The sequence below is a fragment of the Echinops telfairi genome, unplaced genomic scaffold (assembly GCF_000313985.2).
Source record: "Echinops telfairi isolate 266 unplaced genomic scaffold, ASM31398v2 ScPeMD7_70;HRSCAF=299, whole genome shotgun sequence".
NCBI lineage: Eukaryota > Metazoa > Chordata > Mammalia > Afrosoricida > Tenrecidae > Echinops > Echinops telfairi.
Genome location: NW_022103968.1, coordinates 50,549,865 through 50,576,807, shown reverse-complemented (window position 1 = coordinate 50,576,807; position 26,943 = coordinate 50,549,865). Strand labels below are relative to the sequence as shown.

At 44.0% G+C, this 26,943-nt stretch overlaps 1 protein-coding gene across 11 annotated transcripts in view; it reads left to right on the top strand.

The window, feature by feature from the left end:
• ANK3 (ankyrin 3) overlaps positions 1 to 26,943 on the top strand; it is a 378,044-nt gene that overhangs the window by 211,779 nt on the left and 139,322 nt on the right. For 8 of the 11 annotated variants that reach the window (XM_045291321.1, XM_045291322.1, XM_045291327.1 and 5 more), the window contains 7 exons: positions 1,226 to 1,324; positions 1,588 to 1,686; positions 10,896 to 11,093; positions 16,571 to 16,669; positions 21,836 to 21,934; positions 22,026 to 22,124; positions 22,650 to 22,745. In XM_045291321.1, coding sequence (XP_045147256.1) covers positions 1,226 to 1,324; positions 1,588 to 1,686; positions 10,896 to 11,093; positions 16,571 to 16,669; positions 21,836 to 21,934; positions 22,026 to 22,124; positions 22,650 to 22,745 — 789 coding nt within the window. The remainder of the gene's footprint in view (positions 1 to 1,225; positions 1,325 to 1,587; positions 1,687 to 10,895; positions 11,094 to 16,570; positions 16,670 to 21,835; positions 21,935 to 22,025; positions 22,125 to 22,649; positions 22,746 to 26,943) is intronic. The other 3 variants (XM_045291325.1, XM_045291329.1, XM_045291328.1) reach the window with 1 other exon arrangement.

Sequence of the window (26,943 nt, the reverse complement as noted above, 5' to 3'; positions counted from 1 at the left end):
TCTCTGAGTGAGACCCGGGTATGACTGCCTGGAGACTCAAGAAGAAGTACACACTCTTATAACCAGAGTGTGAATTTGTCCATGTTTGGTTTTTATTTGCCTGTTGTTATTGTTGTCATATTGTCCAATTTATGTTTTGAACTCTTTACCCAACTCTTAGATGCCGTAGAAAAACTTTTAAGCCCTTCCCACACAATCCGCTCTGCATGTGTAGAAACCCAAGTTCATTTTCTCTGGTGAAACTGTATCAAGCTAGCAAGGGTGGCAGCAAGATGGATTGGCCTGTGGCCGGTCAGAGAGACCCAGACATGGGCATGATACTGTCTTATTGGGGTGCAGACAAGAAGCAGTAACATGCCATCGATACAGAAGATCATTATAAGTACCTGGATGACTCTAGATAAATCCTGATTACCCCAGCCTCCATCTGCTGTGATTCTTTAACCTCTTCAGTAGAGTTGAGTTACAAATTTATGGCCCTTTCTTAAACACAGGAAGCAGAAGAATGGATCATGGGGCTGGGGTGCCGCAGATCTTCTACCTGCTGGTTAACCACTGGCTCTCCTTTGCCGGGGTCTCCTGAGGCTCTGTGTAGCCCACTCTCCCTCCCAGCCCTGCTGCATGGCTGCTTGATACCAACATGCATGTAGCAGCTGGATGGAAGCAGGCACTCCACCCTCAGCCTACTTCTCCCGTACTACGGACTAGAGCCATGTGCCATCATGGCTCACCCGTGGTGACACCTGCCTCCTCCTCGTGCAGACTAGAGCTGGCACAGGACACGTGGGTAAAGAGAGAAAGGGTCCACTCTGAGGGTGAAAGAGTCTAGGATTATCTCAAACATTCCCTTCTGGAGGCTCCCCAACTTGGGCCTGGGGCCCCGCTCCAGCCCCCTCTTTCCAGAATATGGAACCACAAAATGGCCGTGGACTGAGCCCCAGATCCAGCTACCCAGCCTCATCTTTGTCACATCCCGGGAAGTCCCAGAATTGATGGCACGTTGTCCCTCAGTCAGCAGCAAGGAAAGAAGGGTGAGAGCCCCTGGGCGGTCCTGCTCAGCCTTGTCTTGTCGGTCGGGGGCCGCTCGGCTGCCAGCGTTTGTTCTTCAGTACGGGTCAACTGCCTGCGCCGTTAGAAGGACCCTGCGCTCTAGAAAAGTGGTGCCTTTGCACTGTTTCTGTTGCTCATTGTATTGTGTTTCTTTCCTCTTCTTTTTTTTTTCCAGAAAGGATTTACTCCCCTTCACGTGGCAGCAAAGTATGGGAAACTTGAAGTAGCCAATCACCTGCTGCAGAAGAGTGCGTCTCCTGATGCTTCCGGGAAGGTAGGAGGTCACTGTTCCCCCTGCAACAGGCCACTGCATGTTAACCAGACTAGTGCTTGCTCATGTTCACCAGCCACCACTCCAATGACAACTAAGCCACAGTAAGCCTCGCTGGGGTGGGAAACATTTGGGAAATGAGAGGTGAATATTTGGATGCAGGTATTTGGAAACTGTAATGTAAACGATGCTCCGTGTTCCATCCAGTCTAGTCCGTGTTCCTAAATCTAGACTTGTGACACTGGTTGTCTCTGCACGTGTTTCAGAGCGGGCTAACTCCACTGCATGTAGCTACGCACTACGATAATCAGAAAGTGGCCCTTCTGCTTTTGGACCAAGGAGCCTCACCTCATGCAGCTGCAAAGGTATTTATAATGCAAAAGCCGGAGGAGACTGATGGGTTGTGTCTCTTGGTTTCTAAATATATATCTCGTGTTTCCTTGCCTGCTAAAGTGCCACTTAAAATCACAGACCTGGAAGCTCTTTAGCTAACTTGTGCCTTCAGCTACTTAGCCAACTCATATCTTAGGTGCTCAATAAATATTGACTTGAAAATTGATTTTTCTTGAAAATCCAGGGCATCCTGGAGCCTGGGGAGAGCATAAAGCTGGAGAAATCTTTAGCCAGATTGAAAGCAGGAATTTGGCCTGATACGGTAAAAGTTCAACATTGCAGAGTCATAAAGTAGGGATCAGTTTCCTGGCCTTGAAATAGTGCCTTTACATTGCTAGTTGGTGTGTGTTACAATCGGTTAGGAGCTTTTGTATATGTGTTTTTGTAATCTCGAAGGAGAATCTTTAAAATTGTTCATGCATTTACTCATCTTTTTCTAAAACCTAAGTTTCTCAAAATGAGATCCATAGAGTAGGCAGTATTTTTGTGACCCCTTTGTTCTGATTAATCAACAAGTTATGAAGAGGAGTTTATGTAAAGACCTGCATTGACCACTCCTCTGTTATTGAGCCAGAGGAGGCCACAGTCAGAAAATACCAAAATGATAGAGAGCATGCTTGAATCACGGTTATCTAATTCTTTGGCTAAATACAGTGGGTTAAAGGGTCCTTTGTGAGCCTCCTAATTCTGCTACTAGCACAGCCGAAAGGACCATGGACTGCCAAAGAACAAATAATCTGCCTGGAGGACGGAGAGCCAGAATGTCCCGAGGCGGCAAGAGTGGCAAGACTTCATCCGACAGATTTTGGGCAAATGCTCAGGAGGAAACATGGATCAAACGCATGATGCTTGGTGAAGTGGAGGGTCAGTGAAAATGAGAAAGCGCCTCAGTGGGATGGACGGACAGAGACTGCAGCCGCAGGCTCACACGTAACAGTTGTGAGGATGCCGCAAGGCTGCTTCTCCTGCAGCAGTTCTTCTGCTGTACAAAAGCAAGACGGGGAGCATGCCCTTCACGTATTGCACAAGGACTGATTCGAAGGCACCGAACGATGACGATGCATTTTCCGTGTTTGTGCCACTGTTCCATTTGCGGGCAGCTTCAGTTCTCTTTTTAAAACTTTTGGGTTCCTGTAGATGCTTTAAGAGATAATGTTCCCAGATATTTCCCCTGTGATGGCTTTGATTGTTTCTCCTAAGAATCCTTCTCCCTGGATTTCTCAGTCATTCCTTGCCTCCTCCCCTCCATATTTCTCCGTTACATCTGTAATTCAGAATCAGCCGTATGAACCTAGTCTTCACCAAGCGGCCCCTTTTTGACTTTGCTAGTTACACTTTGTATCACAAAACTCTGCCTTGGCTTTTGATAAAAACTCTTTAAAAATGAGAAAATCTTACGATGCAATGTAATGGCCATCCATTTTATTTTGGTGTGTTTTACTATCCCTCTGAGCCAGGAACCCCTTTCTTATATTTCACATAGCATCAGATTCGTTGTAGGCAACCAGTAAACATTTAGTAAGTACACTATTCGTTTCTCACACAAGAACAATGATTTTGGCATAGCTGGTGCCGAGCAGGTCAGCGTTGACGAGGGTTTTAAAGTAGTAAGTGCAACAAAGTGAATCCAATCCACCTTTCCATGAAAAAACAACTTTTAAACTCTTCATTGTGAATTGGATGCCAGTTTACAGAGCCAATCACCGGTTTTATAGTCAGCCTTTCACAGTCATTCCATCTCATTCCATGCAGTCCCCTCTTCCGTCTTCCTTCCTGTCTTTTCTGTTTCCTCCATCTCTTATAGCCCTTCTGAACTCTGTCCCTGGGGAAACATTGCCCTTTTGGTCTCACAGGGTTGATTATTCTAAGTTCTCCTTAGAGTCCTGCCTACTGTGGAACTGAAAATTGAACCTAGGTGTTAAAAGCCAGAGTCTCAGGAGTTTCGGCAGCTTCAGTCTGCCCAGTGAGCCTGGTCTCCTTCATAATTGGGAGTGTGGTTCCACATACTCCTCCCCCTCCCTCCATCGGGGTGGTGGGAGTGCAGCACCCTCTCGATCTTCTGGTCGCAGGGTGGTGGAGGGTGGTGGCCACACGATCTGTTCGTCCACTGGACTGATTGCTTCCATGTGTCTTTGGTTCTCATCACTCTTCTTTCTCCTTGACCTGGAGAGACCCATCATCGCACTTTAGGTGGACGCTCACGAGCTTTGGGGAACCCAGTCACCGCATACCAACGTCGGACGTAGATTGTTGCGTTAGTGTGGACTGGGTTCTGCCAGTTGGCTTGGTGTCCCCAGAGACTGAGCTCCCAAGCTCCTGAACCCAGTGACTCATCCCCCCAGTGTGTGTGGTTATGTCTAAGAAGTTTGCGGAACTTGGTTCCCTATGTGGTCCACTACATGCATGGGTGTATTTGCAGCAAAAGTAAACTGTGTATCTTAAATAGGTCAGTAAGTGTTGCATTGGCCATTGGTTCCCAGTTTTATCACCATTAAATAAAATTTAGTATTAATAAGGGCCATTAGTCATATCATATCTTAATTTATTTTACAGTCAATTACAACTGACTTTTCTAACAAAACATTCTCAATCCCATAGCACAAGTGCCTGCCATTTTTGTTGCAAGCTGGGCCATCTCCATTTTCCCTGATAGGGTTCCTGCTCAGGGGCTTTGCCTAGACTTCCATCCTCAAGAGAGCCAGTTATATCAGATGGGGACTGGGTTCAGCTACTGCAAAAGAGACCCAGGTACAATAGCATAAATATGAAGGCTATATTTTTCTCCTGTTATAAGCCATCAGGAAGAAAGATAGCAGTGGTGCTGGCTCAGTATCTCCTTGGATCGAAGCCACTTCCCTTGCTTTTCTCTGCCTTTACTTCTAGACTCTGTTGGGTCGCAGCATGAAGCCAAGTCACTGAAAGACAGCTCCCTGAGAAGTGACTCCTCCCGACATCGCATTGGCTGCTCTGTATGCAGAGCACGTTGGGAAATGTAGTTTCTCAGCTGCTCATGCTACCAGCGGTTCTTTTAACAAGACCCTGGGAGAAAAGATAAAGATAGATCACTACTCTCCCGAACTCCAGGAACGCTCAGACATTTCTGAATTCTGGGGTGCTCAGACCTCAGGGACAAAGCGCCCACAGATTATGATAAGCATATGGATGTGGTAACTCCTCCTCAAATAAAACTCTATGTTCTGTTTTATGGTACTGTGGTGCTTTCTTCTATCCCCTTGTAACTCAACATGCTTTCTTACTTAGGCCTGTCCTTTTAAGAACATGTTGTTATTTTAAACTGGGAGGATGCTGAGAAGGGTGATGAGCTCTGGAGCCCTTGCTAAGCTGACCTTTTCACCAGCAGGGAGGGCACTGTGCTTGAAAGAAGCATTAGCTTGGCTCAGGCACTACAAGTGGAAGGAATCCAATCCCCATCGAAGCAAATGTCAAGTCAGTTCTGTCTCATGAGGACCTCCTGCATCACAGAGCAGAACTGAGCACTGCAGTGTTTTCTGCATTGCCGGGTCTTTCTTCTGCAGTTCTACTTGGGTGGGTTTAAACCACTAACATTTCAATTAGTAGCTGAGCACAAATTATGTGTGCCACCCAGGGACTTGTGGAAAGGGAGCCTTAAGGCATTGTTCGCCACATTTCTCTTCCATAAAAGTGTGCACCTGTCTTATTGATATGGGCCAGGAGAGGAGATTGTGAGTGTGCTTGGAGAGAACATGAGTGGCAGTATAAATAAGGTGCTCGGGTGGCACAGTGGTTACGTGCTCAGCTGCTCCTTGGAAGGTTGGTTGTTCAAACCTGCTGCAGCAGCTCTACGGGAGAAAGATGTGTCCGTGTGCTTCTGTAAAGATTCTAGCCAACAAACCCTGGGGGGCATTTCTCCTTTGTCACATGGGATCATTATGAGCCAGGATCTTCTGAGGGAGACGCCACAATAACAATTATGTTGTTCGGGGCAACTTAAAATTGTGTTTGCTTTCATTTTTGAAATGCAATCACCCGTGGCAAGCACTTCGTCCTCTATATTACATTCTCTCACGTCAGGCTGGCTAATTAGATTGTGTTACATTAAGGTCATTCTGTAGTTGAGTCTTACACTGTTTTCTTTTTCTTCTGAAACACTTGTCTCCTTTCATTTGATAAATAAGACTCATTTTACTCTCCAGAAATTAGAAAGCGCTTAGAAAATTCCATTCTGTGCCTGAAGAGAAGCTAGTTGTTTATTATTTGAATCTATATCTTATGTTTGAGATTAACTCTTTGGTCTAAAAGAGCCCCGTGAGTTGTCTCCCCTTTTGCGTTGTACTTTCTCAGGAACTCAGAACTTAGTAGTTTGTCTGGAATTTGAGTGCTGTGCAAAGCCGGGTGGTCCAGCGAAACAAACCCAGTGACACTCAGCTATGTATCAGAAAGAGCTTTATCTCAAGAAATAATGATAGATCAAGAAGCCAGCCCAGCCCAATCCTACTCAAGACCATAAGACCGATGCTGGCTCTTAAGGCCCTCTGCAGACTCACGCAGCCACGTGCTGGTGACACAGAAAGGCGGCGTGTCGGACGCAGGAAGATCACAGACCAATCGCATGGATCCAAAGTCAATGGGAAGGTGGCAGGGCTCTGGCTGCTCTGAGTCCAGCAGCTCCCAGGGGGCTGCCCTAAAGGCAGGGAGAGCCCCAGCAGGCAGGGAGACAGAGGGGCATTCCTCGTATGCAAAAGGCCATGCCCCCCAAAGTGCTGGGTGGACAGATTTGACTCCTAGCCATGAGTATCTACTGGACATCAAACCACCCAACTTCCACACCTGGGAGACAGAGTTTCTCTTGGTGTTTGGGGGGCCTGGGACTGTGGGCAGAAATTAGAAGTAATCAAGATCATTGTTTTGTCTGAGGAAGCCCTGGTGCACAGTGATTAAGCACTCAGCTGCAGTTCAAACCACGCCCCAGGAGAAAGATACAGCAGCCTGCTTTTGTAAAAGTGTACAGCTCGGAAATCCTGTAGGGAATTCGAAGGATCTGCTCCATCCTGTCAGGTCTCTCTGGTGAGGAGTCAACTTGAGGGAAGTGGGCTTTGTGGGAATTTGTTATGTCTGAGGGGGTGCTGAGGCTCCCTCCCCTTGATTTGAGCAGTGACCCACTTGCAGGTTAGTGTATCAGGAGCGAAAAGAACAGGCGCTCAAGTGCCTAAGCAGCAGCTGAAGGCGGACTGTATCTTCCCTGCATCACTCAAGTTAGCAATGCTAGCCCTAGGACTGGTTTGCTGTCTCCTTTTGGTGTTGCTCTGAGAATTGTCTAGCCTGCGCTGGGTGGAGAAGGTGAAACAGCTCACCCCTTGCTGTCACTCTGTAGAGTTGGCCTCCTTCCATAGCTCCACATGCAGCTGCAAAGGCGTTGGTCTCTGCAGGGTGTGTCCAAACAGAGGGCCAACTGCTTCCCGGGGCCGCTGGGGTTTCCAGATGGCAATGGGGCACAACTAAAAATAGGGATATAAAATCTCCTGCCCAGTCTCATCCAGTTATAGAATCTGGTTTTAGAAGAGTCGGGAAGCAACGGTTTCACTTTTGTGAGTTTGTTACGTAGCAGTCTAAATCTCCTATAGTCAGTTACAGAGTCTTTACAGTGAGAGGTGTTGTCAGACCAGGAGATGCCAGTAACTTCCAATGCCAGGGCTCATGGAGGCGGGCTGGCTGATCTGCGAGGGCAGTTGACTTCACAGTCCTCTGGGTGTTTCCAAACCATCCTCATTACTGGAAGAGATTTCGACTTGATCCAGATTCATTGTCTAGATATTCCTGAGTATAAATCCTCAAAATCCTCTTTCTCTAAATCCTCTTATTAAAAAAAATAGACACACATGCATGCTCTGATTTGCCCTTGACCTACTTTATAAGGCAAGATTCATGTCCATGTGAGAGTATCATCTAGAGTCATAACAACACACCTGGAGGGAATGAATCACTGGCTTGAAAGGTTGGGGACTAAAGTCATGGGTCACATTAAGGTCAACTATCATGTCATGGTTCATGAAGATGTTCCACATCCTACCCTGCCTGATAAGTAGTGACCGGGGTCTTACAACCTTGTGAACAGTCATCTCAAATAACAACGATCGGTCTCTGCTTGTCCTGAGGAAAGTTCAAGAGGCAGGGAAACAGTCAGTCCAAAGGAGCTCTTGCAGCTTACCCTGAGACCGAAAGAACCAGACGGTCTCTGCTGTCCCGCACGGCTCACCATGCAGAGAGAAGCCTCCATAAAGCGCCCTGTGTAGAGTAGGAGAAACTAGAACCAAGTTCAGACTTCTCAAAAAAGACAGGTTTACAGGTCTGACACACCGTGGCACCTCAGACATTATGGCCCTGGGTCATGCTTCAAGGCTGGAACTGAATTCACCCCCATGGCTCAACTTTCAGCCCAGCAATAGGCAGTCTTGAACAATAATATCAGGGGCTTATCAATGCCTCGGAGCAATCACTATATGAAATTAAAGGGAAGAATTTGCCCTGGGATAAACTTCAGAAGGTGCTGATGGATGGGAAGGAAATACAAATGGAAAGAGTAAACACAGAAGAAAGCCAGAAATGTGTTGTGATATCATTGAGTATGGCAGTCATCAGGCATATGAATTGTAAAAATAATTTGCTCTGTAAACCTTCATCTAAATATATATATGAGGGGGTCTTCAGAAATTTCATATAAAAAATGGAGTTAAAACAGTGGTTCTCATCCCCTTACGAAGGGTCTTGGGGAGGGGACGAGCCAGTCAGGGTGCAGTGTAGCAATGATGAACCATACAACTTTCCTCTAGTTCTTTAATACTTCCTCCCCACCCCACTATCATGATCCCAATTCTACCTTACAAATCCGGCTAGACCAGAGGATGTGCACTGGTACAGATCAGAGCTGGAAACACAGGGAATCCAGGACAGATAAACCCCTCGGGACCAATAATGAGAGTAGAGATACCAGGAGGAAAAGGGGCAGGTGGGATAGAAAGGGGGAACCAATCACAATGATCTACATATAACCCCCTCCCTGGGGCGTAGACAGCATAAAAGTTGTTGAAGGGAGACATCGGACCGTGTAAGACATGAAAATAATAAGTTATAAATTATCAAGGGTTCATGAGGGAAGGAGGGAAAAACATTGAGGAGCTGATACCAAGGGCTCAAGCAGAAAGCAAATGTCTTGAGAATGATGATGGCAACATATGTACAAATGTGCTTGACACAGTGGATATATGTATGGATTGTGATAAGAATTATATGAGCCCCAATAAATTGATTTAAAAATAAATTAAGAAAACAAACAGTGGTTCTCAACCTTCCTAATACCACAACCCTTTAATACAGTTCTTCATGTTATGGTGACCCCCAACCATAAAATTATTTTCATTGCTACTGCGTAACTATAATGTTGCTACTGTTATGAATTGTAAAGTAAATATCTGATATGCAGGATTTATTTTCATTGTTACAAATTGAATATAATTAAACATAATTAAGGCATAGTAATTAATCCCTCCAAAATATGCAATTATAGATTGTGAAATATTTAGGTGTTTTCCAATGGTCGGAAAAGGGCAACCCCTATGAAAGGGTTGTTCAACCCCCAAAGGAGTCATAACCCACAGGTTGAGAATCACTGAGTTAAAATATAATGCAATTTGTATACGAACTTTTTGAAGTCCTATTGTGTGTGTGTGTGTGCATATATAGATCTAGGGTTTTTTTGTTGTTTACCTGTGAGGCAGGGCAAGGTTCCCAAATATATTTTCAGTGCAGGGATTTCTGAAGGCTCCTGAGAGAGCAGATAATTAATAGGTCATCATTGGCATTTGGGTTAATTTTGCCTCTCTTTCTTTGCATCGTGGGTCAATCAAGAGAAGGATACCAGAATGTTCTGAGGCTTGAGTATGCTTGATCCAAATTCTAAGAATTTCTCTCTTCACTTAATATTTGTTAGTCATTATAAGGCACTGGAGAGACAATGAGCTTGTATTTAAGTGAGGGAAAATAGCTATATAAGCAGCAGAGTTCAGAAGAGTTCTCTAATTATAGTTGGGTGGAGCTGAGAAGGGAGGGAAGGCAGGTGAAAGACTTCATTTAGTGGCTAACCCTGCTGATTCTTCAAGCATTGGATAAAGGCACGGCATTCTTGATACAACAGAGACTTGAGGGTGTGTATTGTGTAGGGTACTTGTAAGAAGATTCGTTCAGCTGAAGCATAGCATTGTTGTTGTTAGTTGCTGTTGAGTTGGCCCTGACTCATGGTAACCTTGAATTGCACATAAGAGAACAAAGCACGGCCTACTTCAGTGTCATGTTCAAGACCATTGCTATGCCTGAGTCCATTCCTGTGGCTATTATGTCTGTCCATCTCCCTGAGTTTCCCTCCTTTCTACTGATCCTCCACTTTATCAAGTGTGTCCTGTTGTAGCAAACGGTCTTTCCTGAGGCTATGTCTGAAGTGAGCCAGGCGAAGTTCCACCATGCTCACTCCTTAGCAGCATTTTGATTGTATTTCTTCTTAGCCTGATGAAGCATAACATAGATGCATTTTTGATCAAAGAGGAAATCAGAGGAGTAAATAGGAGCAGATGATAGTATCTCCGCTGCTGTGAAAATTAAAAAGCTTAACCTTTCGGCAATAGACGAGTATTTTTTTAAAAGGGGAGGGAGAACCCCTGATTGGTAAGTTGGTTTCAACTCCCGTTGACCGCATCTGCTACCAGGGACAAGAACCATCCCCTGGGTCCAGCGTGCTCTTGGCTGTCACCTTTGTGAACGCTGATTGCCAGGCATTTCTCACAGTGTGCTGCTGGGATGGTTTGTACCACCCACCGGGAGGTTAGAAAAACAACCATAAACCCAGGGACCATAGACTACAATGCTTTTAAAGCTGGGATGATGATCATGCCCCAATTGATACCATATATTTTATTCTCAGTAGGAATTTTTCCCATCTCTACTTTAAATAAAGCAAATAATTATTGAGCACCTACTAACACAGTTCCCTGTAAAATTTCCTTTGGAAATGTCTATGTTGAGTGATAGTTACTTAACCATATGATATTTGAGGCAAAGGCATTCACCCGAAAAAAGAACATAGTCCTTGAAAATGTACGTACACATTTTCCTCGTCTTGCCGGGCATGTGATCAAGTGATCTGTGTTGACAGAATGGTTACACGCCACTGCACATCGCTGCCAAAAAGAACCAAATGGACATTGCGACGACCCTGCTGGAGTATGGTGCTGATGCCAACGCAGTTACCCGGCAAGGAATCGCCTCTGTCCATCTCGCAGCTCAGGAAGGACACGTGGACATGGTATCACTGCTCCTCAGCAGAAACGCCAACGTGAACTTGAGCAATAAGGTAGCTTCTTCTTTTCTCTACTAAGCACACACATCACAGCAACAATCCCTCACCCTGCAGGCAGGATGTGAAGAGTCACCAAAAATGTAGGGAGGAATCAACTCAACAGCAGTGGGCTTGGACATAGTTTGCAGGATAGAAAGAGGGTAGGTTGAAATGTGTTGATTTTCGGGTTCCTTCATGAATAGGTTTTTTCCAAGCACAACTGGCGCAGGCATGTCTGGGCAACCAGTGGGAGGCTAGACAGACATCAGTTCGCTCAGAAATACAGTTGTCGCAGTCTTGGGCCCGGCCTGCATTCGAAGTAGTGGCTTCTAAGGGGATCTGCAGGTCCAGTTCAATTCGAAGTAGAAATGTCAGCCCAGAGGTTGTGGCAACTGTTCTGCAGGATGCCAAAGAGGTGATCTTACCAACTGAACATTTCGAGCAATAAAATTTTACCAAAAAAAAACTTTGTAATTTTTTTGAAAGACACAATATGATCACAGGGCTTATTAGGGGGAAATGCCAGGAAATAGATATTGTTTTTCCATCACAATACACCTGCTCATTCTCTGAGGGCCTGACTTACAAGAATGATGGGAAACCTTACCCCACCCACCCTTTGGTCCGGATCTTCCCCTTCCAGACTCCCAGCGGAACTGTTCCAGAGCAACATGTTTTGCGTCCCTTGAGGATGCCAAACTGCCATGTTTAACGTGACCGAAATCAAAGAGGCTTTGGGGAAGGCTAGAGAGATGGAACACCACCTCCAGAAATGGTTATGGCCGGAGGGTCTACTGAGAAGCAATAGCTTCACATTTGGATCTTTTTGTTTAATAACAATTTGTATGATTTTATAGCAATGATAGTTTAGTGACATATATCATACAGTTCAATCGCTTAAGCATATTCAAAAGAATTGCGCAATCATCACCATCCTCATTTTTAGGACATTTTCTTCTTCTTGTATTCATTATTATCTCCCCATTCCTCCCAACCCCCCTTCCATGACCAAGAAGGTATACATCCAATTACAGTCTCTATAGATTTACCTGTAGCAAAGCTTCTCTGTTTATTCTAGTTTGCACAAAGAGGTTCAAAGTCTTACTTATCTTAAAAGCAATCTGCTCAACAAGACATAGTAAGCAAATATTTGCAAAGTCATGCAGTTGAGTAACACAAAGCCCACGAGGTAAAATGAGGGACACAAATGCTTTGTGATAATGTTAATTAAAAGTGCAACAGTGTTATTTTACCAGAACATAACAAATAAAAGTTGAAAGTTATAGTCTTTTTTTATAATGTTGACTCACTCTTCCCCAGGCCGTGTGTTCCTCCTCCTGGCCTGTCTCAGTTCTAAACCCCAGGTTACAAAGAGAAATTGGAAATGATGCTCCCTTCAGGGAGTTCATTTTAATAAAAGAAAACTTAGAGGAGTTATTTTATTGAACACAGATCTAGTCCATATATATAAATTGGCAATTAAGACTGTTTACTAAATTCTTCAGACAGCCATTCCCGCCTTATCTTTGGTAGCCATTATGATTGAAGAAATGGCCAAAGTGTTGGCAGACAAAGTGGAAGTTCAACCACATATGGTGGTAAATATGCTAAGGAAGTTCAGACTCAAAAAAATCACTGCCATCGAGTCAATTCTGACTCCTCGCGGTCCTGTTGGACAGGGTCGAACCGTCCTGTGGGTGTGCAGGCTCTCTCTCTCCAGGAGCAGCGAGCAGACGGTAACGGACTGCTGATCCTGTGGTTTGCCACCCAGCGCAGAACCGCGCCACCACCGGGGTTCCTCGTGAACGAGTGGCCTCGCAATCCATCTGCCAAAGGCACTGAAAGATAATGGAATTTTCCCAGGAACAGTTTTTGGCAAGTTAGGTGGCCTCTCTGAGCGTCCGTTTCCTCCGGTAGCAAATGAAAATTTAAAATACCCACTTCGTAGCAATGTCATGACAAATCACTGAGGTCGTGTTTAGAAACTTCTTTCTAAATAGTAAAAAAAAAAAAAGTCATCTTAATTTCAGACTTTATACAATCTTGAAAATAGTCACTATGCTGTTACCTAAATTGCCAAGGTGTCCGTGGTAATAATTTCTTTTGGAAGACTTAACACCAAACTTGTCCCAAGGAGTGGGAGATTGACCAAGTCGATGCCCAACTCCTCCAAGATGCTAGCTTGTCTTCTCTGCTTCCCCTGCCCCACCCCACTCCTCCCTCAGGAATATCCCCTCACCTTACTGGATTCTGCATATCACTGCAGAGGCCCACAGAAACTTATTGAGACTTTGAGAACACGTCTCACCTGATGGCGCGTGCTGATCAGTTCAAAATCTAAAGGTCAGGCAGAAGCTGGGTCCATAAAACACTACCCTCCTGGCCTTTGCAGATAAGGAGAACACAGCCCTTGCTTCTCAGAGGGCTCATTTTATCTGCAGCAGAATGGCATTGCTGGGAATCCTGTTCACAATTACTCCCGAGAGAACCCTATCATTGTTTCCCCACCTTCTTACCAGACCTATCAATAGTGCAATCAAATTAACATAGAACTCTTCACCCAAATATAATAATCTGTTTTCCACCCCTGGACTGTATATATGTCTATTTATGGACTTATGACCTGGGGCCGCTGGCAGGATGTTTTTAATAGGCATTAACTTCCAACTAATCTTAATCCCATAGTGGTGTAGTGGTTATGTGTTGGACTGCTATCTACATGGTCAGCAGTTCAAAACCACCAGCAGCTCCTTGGAAGAAAGACTGGGTTTTCTCCTCCTGTAAACAATTTCAGTCTTGGAAACCCACAGGGGGATCACTATGATTAGGCATTGTCTCGACAGCAGGGAATGAGAATCTTAATCAGGCAGGCTTTTTCCCTGGGCCCCGCCTCAAAGGCAGCGTTTCTCCTTACCGCTGTGCTTATCATTCGTTACCCCTTCTACGAGTAACAGTCGCTAAGATAACCATTAAACAGAGACTGGTCTACTTCATCTCATCTTCTAAAGCCAGAGCTTAGTCTCCTCCTATTCCTGTTCATCAGCAGATAATCCCCTCCAAAATGGGTGGCGGCCACAGGCATATGAAATCTGGTGTATATCACATAAGGATTATGGCTGGAAGGGTCATATAAATGGAGTGTAAAGCCGTGTAATTTAACAAATTCAAAAGGTATACATGGGATATCAGGAATACTCATTTTCAGTTTTACTGTCGTGAAATTTATTTTTGATCATTACAAAGCAAGCACATTTTTCCTGATACACTTATTTATTTTATTCCTAATAGAGGTATTCTCATTTCATCCTATAAATGTTCAAAAGAATCTGTGTCATGATTAATATGACTTGTCAAGCAATTTGAAGTAATCAGTATCAACTAAATTTGAGATTTTGATTTTTCAAAATGTGCAAACCAGCTTTTTACTAGTTTGCTGCAAAATTCAACCTGTGAGAATGAAATGGAGGAGCTTGCTTTCTCAAATGGGAGCATCGAGTAGAGTATGTTTTCTCTTGAGTTCACAATATTTAATATTGCCTCAAAGGCCTCACTTGACTTGGGAAAGCAAGGAAGAAAACAGATTTCAGAGGGAGGATCGTTAATGCTTCTGATCAAGGTTGAGTGTGTAGAAAAACGGTTCTCAACCTGTGGGTCTCGACCCCTTTGGGTGCCAAGTGACCCTTTCACAGGGGTCGCCCAAGACCATCAGAAAACACGTAAATATTTCACAATATATAATTCCCTTTTGTTTTGGGATTAATCACGATGCTTTAAGTATGCTTCGTTACGTTCAATTTGTAACAATGAAAATACATTCTGCACATCAGTTAGTTACATTACGATTCCTAACAGTAGCAAAATCACAGTGATGAAGTAGCAGCATGATGCTATGGTTGGGGGTTGGGGGGGTCACCACCACATGAGGACCTGTATGTAAGGGTCACGGCCTGAGGAAGGGGGAGGACCACTGGTGCAGGTGTGCACATGCTTGGAACGAGGAGGGAGGCCTGCATCCAGAGAAGAGAGGAAAGCTACACGGGCCTCCCCGCAAAGACGGAGGACCGGTAACCGTGGGCACAGCGTGAGCATAGACAGGAGTTCAGGAGAGGGACAGGCAAAATGATGACATATACTTAAAATACTGTTCCCGAACGTTGGTGAGACCGAGTCAAACAGCCATCTGCAGAGTTTTAAAACTTCTCAAACTCAGGATAGGTGACCGCAATTCTTTTATAAGATGTTATGACCGAACAGTTTCTTTCCTCTAACGTATCACATCCATGATGATACCAGTGTGTGGGTGAGGCCAGTTTGGGCCCTAGTGTGTTTATTTATGTTGATTTTCTTGACTTTAATTTGAACCCATCAGTCTTCAGCACTTCCTCTTTAGTCAGTTGGAGTGAGTTTCCCGTAAGATCGCCCAGAAATCCAGAAGTCTCACGGCTTGTGACTCTTCCTGAGCCCTACCATTTGTTTGGCTGAGCAGCAGCCCCCAAATAAACGATGTTCCGCATGGAGAGGGCTCGGTGCCTTCCTGATGCTGTTTTGATTGATTCCTTTCCTCAGCCAAATAGGCAGGCCAATGTTCTCCTAGAGGGGGAGAGAAGCACCAGGATTCAAGCCCTGAACTCCTGAAATCTGCAAGCACTTCTCTCCAAGTCAGTTTCTCTTAAATATTACTGATGGGAAAAAATATTCACAATTATAGTGACTTTTTAAACCAGAGTTCTAATCTTAGTGGTTTTTCCCCCGTTGGCCATTCGAGTAACCCTGCGGCCTACATCTTCTCGGGTAGGGTCAGTTTAAAATACTGTCTCTCATTCAGGCTGAATGGGAGCCAATGGCCTGGAAGTCTCGTGATACAAGAGTTACAATATGTTGCACGGATGATCTTTCTGAGCCAGAAGCAACATGCAGAAAATGCAAGTCAGGCTTTGGATATTCATGTTTGAATGAGAACGTATTGTCATGTCAGTAGTCACTGTAAATCATTTATATTTTCATTATCTCTCCTCGAGCAAGTACAATTACTAGTGTGGTTAAAAATCCTGCAAATTTTTGTCTACAAATGTCTTTTTGAAGATGAACGTTGAACAACGTAGGGAAAAGGCATAATGCGTGTTTTTCCAACTGAGGTTTGCATTAAAATGTTCTCACAAAGAAAAGAATAAACAAGGAAAGTGGGATGATTATAGCAGATGGGGGGAAATGTCATAAACCTTTTTCACAGCTGAATTTACTGTGAATTTATAGGGGCTCACTGTGCCAACCCCTCCCATTCTGAGTGTGTTTGAAGAAGTTGTTCCTGAAGCCAAATGACAGCACTGTTACCACAATGCCAGTATGATATAGCATCTGAACACATCCTAGAGATGATTATCAGTGTAGAAATTGACTTGGGTATATTCTAGAATTCCCAGGTGCTCCCTCAGACACGGCTGTGTGTAATGCATTCGCCCCCATCACATCACCATGACTTGACTCTTTTGCAGAATGGCCTGACGCCACTCCATTTGGCTGCTCAAGAAGACAGAGTGAATGTGGCCGAAGTCCTCGTCAACCAAGGAGCACAGGTGGATGCGCAGACAAAGGTAACCCCTCTTCCCTCATACAAAAAGAACCGGTCTTTATAGTCATTTGGTAGCTGCTGTATAGAAGCAACTATAGTTGTATAGGTGAGCAAGGGACCTTCATCAAGTCCTTTATTCATAATATCTTCAACCTTTGCTTGTACCAAGGACATCAAAGCCCCTGATTGTAGTCCCACAGGTGCTGTTGTCTTTGGAGCCTGGTACCTTATCCTAACTACATATCAATATGGTTCCAGAATAGTGTTGATTCCTTGTTATAGTAGATTTGCATTTCATAGGCAGAGGAAGAGCGCATGTCACTTTACTTGTTTTTATGTCTGACTTTAAAAAGTTGTCAGTAATCTGTGACATCAACTTTCTTCGGGCATAAATTAAAAGAAAGGGTAAACTGAAAGACCTTCAATTATTACTTTCCTGCAAAATTATCTCTCAAATCTATCTATCTCACTTTTTTCCATGCCATCATAGCTCTCTGGGAAAAATTCAAATCGATTTTTTAAATTACTGATGAAACTCAGATCATATCTAAGGATTTCAAACTCCGATAATCAAAACACATGTTTTATATCATTATTGTAATTCATTTCATTCTCTGAATATTTTTTTGAGTGCTTAATCTGGTTCCTCTTCATATTAAACTTGCTTTACCTGTTTCAAAAACAATCTGTCCTTCCTGTTTGTCATGTTGACACAATGATTGCTTACTCAATGTTACATTTTAATAAAAAGATTTGATGTATAATAGAGGTAAGTCTGAGGTGTGCAAGCAGATATTGAAGATCCTAATAGTATAGAAACATCACCAGGTTAAAAATGTATTACAGACTTCCCCATCAGATTGAACTTTCTTTCTTTATTTTGCTTGAATACTTTCAGCAGTAAAGAATTCCCTACTTTGGAAGTTTGCAACTTCATGATAAATATATTAGGTCTACATTATTTTATTTACACACACACACATCCCTACATACACCATAAACACTTCTTCATGTCACGTCTCCTTTTATATATATAAAATTTTAGAAGCCAAGAACTAGGTCAAAATTCTCACTATTTTTCTGCCCTAATATCTCCAAGGAATACCCTAAAAGTCAGTCAGGAACTATGGCGAGGATTCTCAACTGAGTCAGACAGAGAAAAGCGTAGGAAGGGTACTTTGACTTTTCTGTGCCTGTTGTGCACATTTGACACTCGGTTTAAGACTCTCGGATCCAAACCAGGATTTCCTCCTAACCCAGGACACAGCAGAAATCATTTTGTCCTTCTTGTAATGTGTTTGGAGCCTATACCTCTCCTTCTTCCTTACAGAATCTCTCACATCAGAAAGCATCTCTGTGTCTCTTACAGATTATTTCCCCTGCCTTTTTTGTTCTCAGCTAAATTCAAAGCCACCCAAAGGATTAAGGCTGTAGTTGGCCCGTATCAGGGTAGATTAGAAGTCCAGAGCAACGGCTAGTTGAACTGACTACTTGGCTTTGTGAATAAAGAGGCTAAATATCTTGTAAACTTTTAGATTTTTACTAGTGAAAGCAGATACCCTGAAGGAACTTTCAGGTGGGATCGAGGACACCATTCTACTCATCACTTTAAATTAAAAAAAAAAAAATGTATCCTAGGCTGTTTGTCTCGTGAGCGTAGACCAGAAAGTCTTGACAGTAACATCTGAAGGGTTCCCACTCGCTTGACCTCACTGCATGTCTTCTCATCCCTTTGCATTGAAAGTTACCAAATCAGGTAACATTGTAAACGGTGCTGCTGGCCACTGGGTTAATAGCCCGTGTTGTTCCGCTCAGGTGAAACAACTTGTCTTGATTTTTAAAGGACGATGACCTGAAACATGTCGTTTAGACCACCCGAAGACACATGGAGACATTGATTCTCAGGGATACTGATTAGAGAATGGATCAAGTATATTTCTTGAAATATAGATAGTTTTACTATGAATAATTTTGAGAGATTATTTGATATTCTTTCATCTAGCAGTCTTTATAGAAAAGCAAAAATCTAATCCACTTCCATCGAGTTGATTCTGATACACAGCCACCATATTTAGGGTTTCTGAGACTAAATCTGGACGGGGACAAACAAGCTCATCTTTCTCCCTTGAAGTAGCTGGTAGGTTTCAACCACAAGCCTCGTGATTGGCAGTTCAACACTTACATAACAGGGCTCCTTAACATGCATTACAGAGCTCCTCTTATTTGCCAAAATCTTACCAGGGTCTTTGTGCTCTAGAGACAATGAGATACGCATTGCACACTGGCAGGATTTGTAAACTAAAGGCACACGATACAAGCAACCGCAAAATGGGCTAGGAAGAGAGATGACAACTGGCTTATTTGTCTCTTCACCAAAATGTCCGTAAAAAATTTTTGTTGTCTTTTGATAATTCAAAGTTTTCCCTCTCAGTTTGTTTCTATGCTCATTTTGGAAATGAAGAATAAAGCAAAGATTCATGGAAAGGAAAATTTTCAACTTTTTCTAGGAGTGCAGAAAATTTCAACTTTACTTCCTTCAAAAAATGAAAATAGAGTTTAGTTTCTACAGGAAAACATTCTGTTTTGTTTTTTAAAGAGATATACTTTCTAATCTCAACGAGTTATACTAAGCATACTATTTTGGTACTAAAATACAAAAGTATTTTACTGTTCATAAAATCATCTTATAATTTCCGTGAAACTTGAACTTTCACTTGGGTATTATAACATTATATTTAATTTAACAAATGGCAATAGAAAGATTTGACTTAGAATTATAGCCTTAGCACATAGAAATTGTAACACCCACACATACACACATGTAAGGGTAAATTAAAAGGTATTGCTACTCGGGTTCTAGTTTATTCAGCCATTCACAGGTTTATTCCAAACAAAACATGTTTTAAAATGCCTCTATGATCAGTAGATGGCTGGAGACTAGTTTTCTCAACAATTAAAAGGAAAGATGCAGTCACAACAGTGGTTTCCTAGGGAATCTGCTGGACCAGTTAAATTCAAGGTCAAGTCAGAAGGTTATATTATGACTGCCTTTGTTTGGTTGCCTTTTTCTATCTCAAAGGGGGTTGTAATCGTGATAAATTTTCTGGAAGGACACAGAATGATCACAGGGGCTTTGGGGAAGGATTTCTTAAGAAGATTGTGAGCAAATGGCCAGGAAGTTACACCAAGGAATTCCTTTCCTTCGTGACTCATTCTTCAAGGGTAGCAGAGGCTGTCTATAAGGATTATTTTGGAAAAACTTTCCCCATCCACCCATCACAGATGATCTTTCAAAATTTTTGGTTCCCACACTCAAAGAACAATTTGCAGCCCTGGAGGATGGCAAACAGGCCATGTTGGCATGGTGTAAATTAAAGAGTGCAAAATTCTTCAGAGAAGAGATAAAGAGACAGAAGTCCCACCTCCTGGAGTGTATAGGCCTAGACAGGGGATATGCCACGAGACAACAAGCTTCACATTTTAACGTTTTTCTTGACTTAGGATCCCTGTGACTATGTGACAGTGTTTTTGACTGACCCTTGTCCTTATTGTGAGAGCATCAGTGGGAGTCTGCACACAGGCATGCCTTGGTGGGTTGGGGCCGCGGAGCAGAATTTGAGCAGCGCCAACTTTCTAGGGAGCTGCATCCCCAGTGAGGTGTTTTTACCTCCCACAACCAGTTATGGCCTGGGTCATCAAACTCAAGCATAGCCATTTGTGAGGCGACAATAAAGACACACCTTAGTGCCATCACACACGAGTTGCAGACTCCCGAAAATGTGGGGGGTTGGGGTGGGGCAAAGCAACTCACTCTCAAGCTACTCAGAGAAACACTGCAATAGTCAGTGCACTATCTTTCAGGGACCTGGTGCTGCCACTGTCGTTATAAACGAGATTAAACATTGACCCAGAAAGCAAGTGGTGTTGTCTGTCACACATGCCCTGTAGAAAAGGATCTGGATTGTCCTTTCCATCTTAATGGGAAAAACATATACTCAAATGTAAGCCGACCGGAATATCACTGCAAGAAAAATGGGCTGAGAACCCTCAGCTTGTACACGAGTGTGTATGACCCATAGGCCTGTATTGTTTTCTTAGACAATTTACAGCCCCCAGGAGTCAGCGGATACTAATTTGAGAAACAAGCCATTGCTTCATCTATATCAGTGTTTCCCAAAGCGGGTGATACCACCCTCTGGGGGGCAGTGGAATGATCCAAGGGGTGTGGGGTGCTAAAGCAAATACCTACAATTTATCCTGGATTATGGACTCTCATACAAGTGTTTTTAATTGTGAGGCAAGTCCTATGTGATTTTTTTCCCGCTAAAAAGTGGTAAGTAGACTAAATAAGTTTGGGAGCCTACGATTTAAATCAATGATTTTCAAATAGGACTGTAACTAGGCAGATCCCAAACCAACGTGTACCTTCCAATTGATTCTAACCCATGGCTACCATGGAGGACAGAGTAGAACTGCCCGGTAGGCTTCCCAAGGCTGTAATCTTTCTGGAAGCAGATCATCCCTCTTTCGTCCACGGAGCAGTTGATGGGTCTGCATGAGGCCTTCCAGGGGGCGGCCAAGTGCTTAACCACGGCACCACCGGGGCTCTTCTCTAAGAGGCAGAGCCATTGATGAAAGAGTTAAGTCAAGCCCAAGCTTCTCAGACAGACCAAGTTATGCTGGTGGCTGTCTCTTTGGTATTTTGGTTGTCTCTTCCTCCTCATGTGTTCCGATGATCGTGTGCTCTCTTTCTTCTTACCTGTCAGTCGCTCTTTTGGCCTGGATTGCAGGCTTTTAGAGGGTAGAAGTTCAATAACCCGTAGCCTTCAGTCTGACCAGAGAACATGCTTCTGACCCCCTACAAGAAGCCACTTAACTAAAAACAAAAACAAAAAGAATCCGCTTAGTCTGTTCAAGCTGCCAGTTGTGCCATCTTCCCTTCTCAAAAAGGTACGAGAATAAAATGAACTCGTGTAAGACAGAGCACTTTGGGCAGTTAACCAATTCTTTATCTGTGAAATGGTACTACTACTGATTTCTGAGATTAACTCCAAGCATATCCGAGGGTTTTTTGTGTTGTTTAGTTTCTGGGTTATGTTGTGTAGCTCAAGGAAAAGCATAAATGGCAATACAAGTGTGCACGCATGATGGGTCTTCTAAATATATCCACGTCCACGTGTCCTTGCAGATGGGATATACACCATTACACGTGGGCTGCCACTATGGAAACATCAAGATCGTTAATTTCCTGCTCCAGCACTCTGCGAAGGTTAATGCCAAAACCAAGGTAAATAAATGCCTGTCCCCATTGTTTTTAACAAAATTGCTGATCTGGAGTCAAAGGAAGTCAGAGTCACGTCTGCCATCTTCTTTTGCAGAACGGGTACACGCCGCTGCATCAGGCTGCTCAGCAGGGACATACACATATAATCAACGTGTTACTTCAGAACGGTGCCTCCCCCAACGAACTCACTGTGGTAAGAGCAAGGGCCAGGTCAAACGGGGAGGGAGGAGCGGATCCCCAGCTTTGTGCTCATTTTCCACTGCGCCCTTCTCTTGCTTTTTTGTACTTGCGCTCCCTGTCATGGTCATGGCCAACGCCTGTCGTAGAGTGAAGCAAAAAGAACACTGGCCGTACTGTTGTGAGCTGCCAGAGGGAGGGCCGTGACAGCGTGCCCCGCCTTAAGAAAGCACTGCTTGCCTTGGCAGCTAGTAGGAAGTACACAGCGAAGCCAACCCATGTGTGTGTTCCATTGATTGCCCACTCGGGACATTTATAAAGGCTCCCGGAGTCCATATGTAGGGGCCCAGACGTTGCTGGGTGGATAGAGAAACAGGTTAGGCGGGTTTTGTGCATGGCTTGTCTTTGTGCATGACAATGAGAAGGGCTGAGGAGACACCCCCTTCGGTGTTGTACAGAGGAAACATGTGGGACTGTCTAGGCATTCAAACAGGTGGAAGGAGATGCGCTCATTCCCTGTCCCTGTGTTCCCCCCCGCCAGAATGGAAACACTGCCCTGGCCATTGCCCGGCGGCTTGGCTACATCTCAGTGGTCGACACCCTCAAGGTGGTGACTGAGGAGACCATGATAACAACGGTAAGTGAAGGACACAGAGCCTTGTTGCCCTGGGGGTCCGTTCTTAGGGGGTCGTTTTTCCCGTGTTTCTCTGAACTGTGAGCCCTTCTCTTTCCTCATTCAGAGATTAGGCTCCGTGTTGTGAGATGGTGTTATAGTTGAAAGTCAGGATAGCAGGATTTAGCGTTTGTGATATTAAAAACATCAAAAGTACCTTTTAAAATGTTGCCTTTAAAAAAAATAAATAAATACAAATGTTGCCTTTGTCACCAAAGGTTTTCTAGTTTCATAGAAAGCTAAATGTAGTTGTGTTAATGGTTAAAGAAAAAGACAAACAACCAAATGGGAAGATGGTGAAGATAGAAAGTTTAACATTCTTCCTTGGTAATGAAAGAAAGTTGGCAACTCTTAAGTTAGTTCCTTAAAATGTTTTGACTCTAACTCTCCGATATTACAGACACCTTACCGTTTTTGTAAAACACAATTTTTGTTTCATTATTTAAAAATGCAATCAAACATCACGGAAAGGGTCAAAGCTCTTTTTTGAAGACAACATTCTCTTCTTTGGTGGCCTTCTACTGGAGGTTTTTGCAGAACAAACAATACAGTGTTTTGTTTAAGTTTTAATGAAACAGTTGTCAGAAGGCCCCATTTTATCAGTACAGCTTTACAAGCTGCCGCTTGTAGGATAAGTCACTTCTTTTATCCCCTTGGCCCCTTTGAACTGCATCATGGTCTGATTAACTTTGGAATCGAGAGCAGAGATTGTGCCATATCCGAGATATCCCTGACTTCATGACTCAACACACAGGCTCCAGACCGGCTGCATACCATGCAATTTTAGGAACGGAGCATTTGGAATGGTCAGTTGTACATTCCCTTTGCCCTCCACCTCTGTGTAGCATGAATGAAGGCGTAGGTATTAACCTCTTTGGATCATGTTGTAAACATAGGGCTTTATGTGAAAAACATGGGTTAGAAGACTTCAGCGGATTATCTGCAGGCTGCGTTGCTTGACTCTGTCCAGGCTTGAGAAGCTGAAGAGGTGTTTCTGCTTTTGACAGCAGAGGAATGTTCTAAGTTGCAGAAGAGACAAGACTAGCTTGAAAAGGCTCGGATGACACGTCTCCTGTGGGGGCGGTTCTGTGCTCTGGGGGACATGTGTCAATGCCCAGGGGCATTCTCTTTTTGATCCTCACACCTGGTGGGGTGCTGTGGACCCCTCCTGGGCAGAGGGGAAGGGTGCTGCTAAACCTTGGACAGGACACTGACCATCCTGCCTTTGCCAAGTGGAGCAGTGATGCCCCAAAGCTCTGCACTCCTGAGGTCGGAAAGCCCCTGGAGCAGTGGTTCTCCACCTTCCTCACGCCGCGACCCTTTCATACAACTCCTCATGTGGTGGTGACCCCCAACCATAACATTATTTTCATTGCTACTTCATCACGGTCATTGTGCTACTGTTATCCATCGGATGACCCCTGTGAAGGGTTGTTCAACCTCCAAAGGGGTCGCGACCCATAGGTTGAGAACCGCTGCCCTAGAGGAAGCCTCCTTAGGTGAAGCTGTGGAAAAGGAAGCCCAAACATCTTTGCTAAAGATGCTCACAGATGTTTACCCTTGGGATCCAAAAAAAGTCTATGTCACTAAAGCTTTTTAAATGTCACATGGTTAAAAAAAAAAGTTGTTGGGAATTGTGATGTGTGTGGCAGGGGACTGTGCTCATGGCCCAATTTGATGCCACTGTGTCATAACTTCCAACCCAAGAACACACCCCACCGACTTTTTTTTTTACACACCCCACTGACTTTTAATCATTCTAACGCGCGCGCACGATGGGAGACCCGGCAGGGGCGTGAAGACCGCCGCACAGCGTTTCCATGCGCAGACTGCCACGTGTTTCCCCCACAGGGCGGCTGTTAGGGCTGAAAGGCTGGCTGTCGGGGTGCAGCTGGGTGCTGTCGGGTACCTCAGCGTAACATCCCATCAAACAACGAAAATCTACCGTGATTGAGCAAGTCTGACTCAGAGCAACCCTACACAGGGTTTTCTTTTTTTAATATTTTTATTGTGTTTTAGTGAGAGCTTACATAGCAAATTAGAATCCCATGAAACAATGCGTATACCTTTTTCTAATTATATCACTATTCTTTTTTTTTTTCTTTTACTGGTTTACTTGCTATAGTATTCGCAAATCATACACCTCCATGGTTAAAATGCTTTTAAAGTGCTTTGTATACACTTAATCACAATTCCTTGCAGTGCTTGCTCCCCGCTCCCAGATTCCTTGTTTGCTTCCTAAATCCCTCACCCTCCTTATCTTGCCCCACTGCCAACATCCCCATATCTCCCCCCACCCCCAACATCCCCGATAGACCACTGCATCACTTCTTATCTCTATGCATCTGTTCCTTTTGCGCTTCACAAACCCAGCAGTAACAATAAAAAACCAAAACTAAGATAAAATGGCAAGAATAAAATAATAATATAAAATTTAAAATACAAATAAAGAGTAAGAAAGAAAAGACCACCATCAGTATTTTAAAAGCCAGGGAAGAAATGTTTGTCCTGGAACAAGCAAGAAATACTTGCGCTAGATCAAATTCAGGTTGGGTCCAGATGGAGGTCAGCTGACCAAGTATCAAATTATACCACGTTTGATACACCTTCATCAAGTTTACATCATCTCTGTCTGAGAGTAAAGCTGTTTGAGGCCCTTGCCTGTGGCTAGAAGGGATCCGCCAGAGGCTTGATCTAACTGGATACTCTGCAGATGGACTTCAGGCTCCCACTATCCCCCACAGCCATCTACAAATTGGGGGTTCACAATTTAAACCCTGATACTTTTCCCTTCGTCATATCTGGATTTTGTTATTGTCGTCTTTGGATAACACAGGCTGGTGTGTTTCTTCCACATGGACTTAAGTTGATGCTTCACTTAGATGGCTGCTTGTTTGAGTACAAGCCTTTATGACCTCAGACACTATTCCAGTTGATGGCCAGGTACCACCTGCTTTTACCACCACAATTTACTATAGCATCCTCATCTTCAGTGTCCTTTCATGAAGGCCAGTGTCGAGCAGGACCATGTTATCGGAACTGTCTGCTCTTGCATTGGGGCTGGGGTTAAGTGGGAGCCCAGAATCCATCTGCTTGTGCACAGGCCACGCAGGACTCTGGTTTACTTTGGTGTTCATATTATGACAAAACATAACCCCACATGACCAGCAACAACTACAGCAACAAACCAGCAAACTAAGTCTAGAAACAAACAAACAAAAAGCAGAACAAAACCCCAACCATCGTCAATCCTCCCACTGGGGTATAAGGCGGTTACACCGATACCATCCGTGACTCTTCCCTGACCCAGAGCTCGAGAAACCATTGACAGCCGCGGTCGATGCGAGTGCCGTTCTGCCTCGCACCACATCCCGCTCGTCGTTGCCCCGCACAGTTCGATCTCCCAATGGATTGAGCTCCGTTTGCACTGAGCAGGGGCATTGGTGCCAGGGGGCTACATAGGGTTTTTAAGAGGCTGTATATCTTTCCAGGAACAGATAGCCTCTTCTTTCTCCCTCAGAGAGGTGGGTGCATTTGAACTGCCGACTTTGCAGTTAGCAGTTCAATGTTTACCATATAGTGCCAGCAGGGCTCCTCATTCTTGCAAGCACCATCCAGAAGAATGCACTGCCAAGGTTAACGTTCTCAAATTAAGCATTTCCTTGTACTTTCTGGTCAGCAAGTTTGCCCTGCCAAGCTTTATTTCAGGGAAACCTGGCTAATTCATCATGGGACTATAGCCCAGAACAAGCAAACATGTGGCTGTTGTTTATTTACATAATTTGGAGCCAGATTGTCTGTGAACAGGAGTCCAGGTTACATGTTGGGCCACTAACTGCAAGGTCAGCAGTTTGAAACCACCAGTGGCTCCTTGGGGAAAAGATGAGGCTTTCTTGATGGCTGTAAACAGTTATAACTTCTGAAACCCGCCGGGGCAGTTCTACCCTGAGCTATAGGGTCACTAAGAATCAGCACGGACTCAAGGACAGTGAGTGTGGTTTTGGTATCGTCTGTGAAGTGGAAGTTGATAAAGTAAATGTCCCTAGTTTCAAGAGCAGACATCTAACTTCGTAACAAGTCTGGAGAAAGATAAATTTCTACATGTTGATGTAGAAATCATGTAAGGCCTAAGCTATCCATGCAAGCTAACATCACTTTCCTC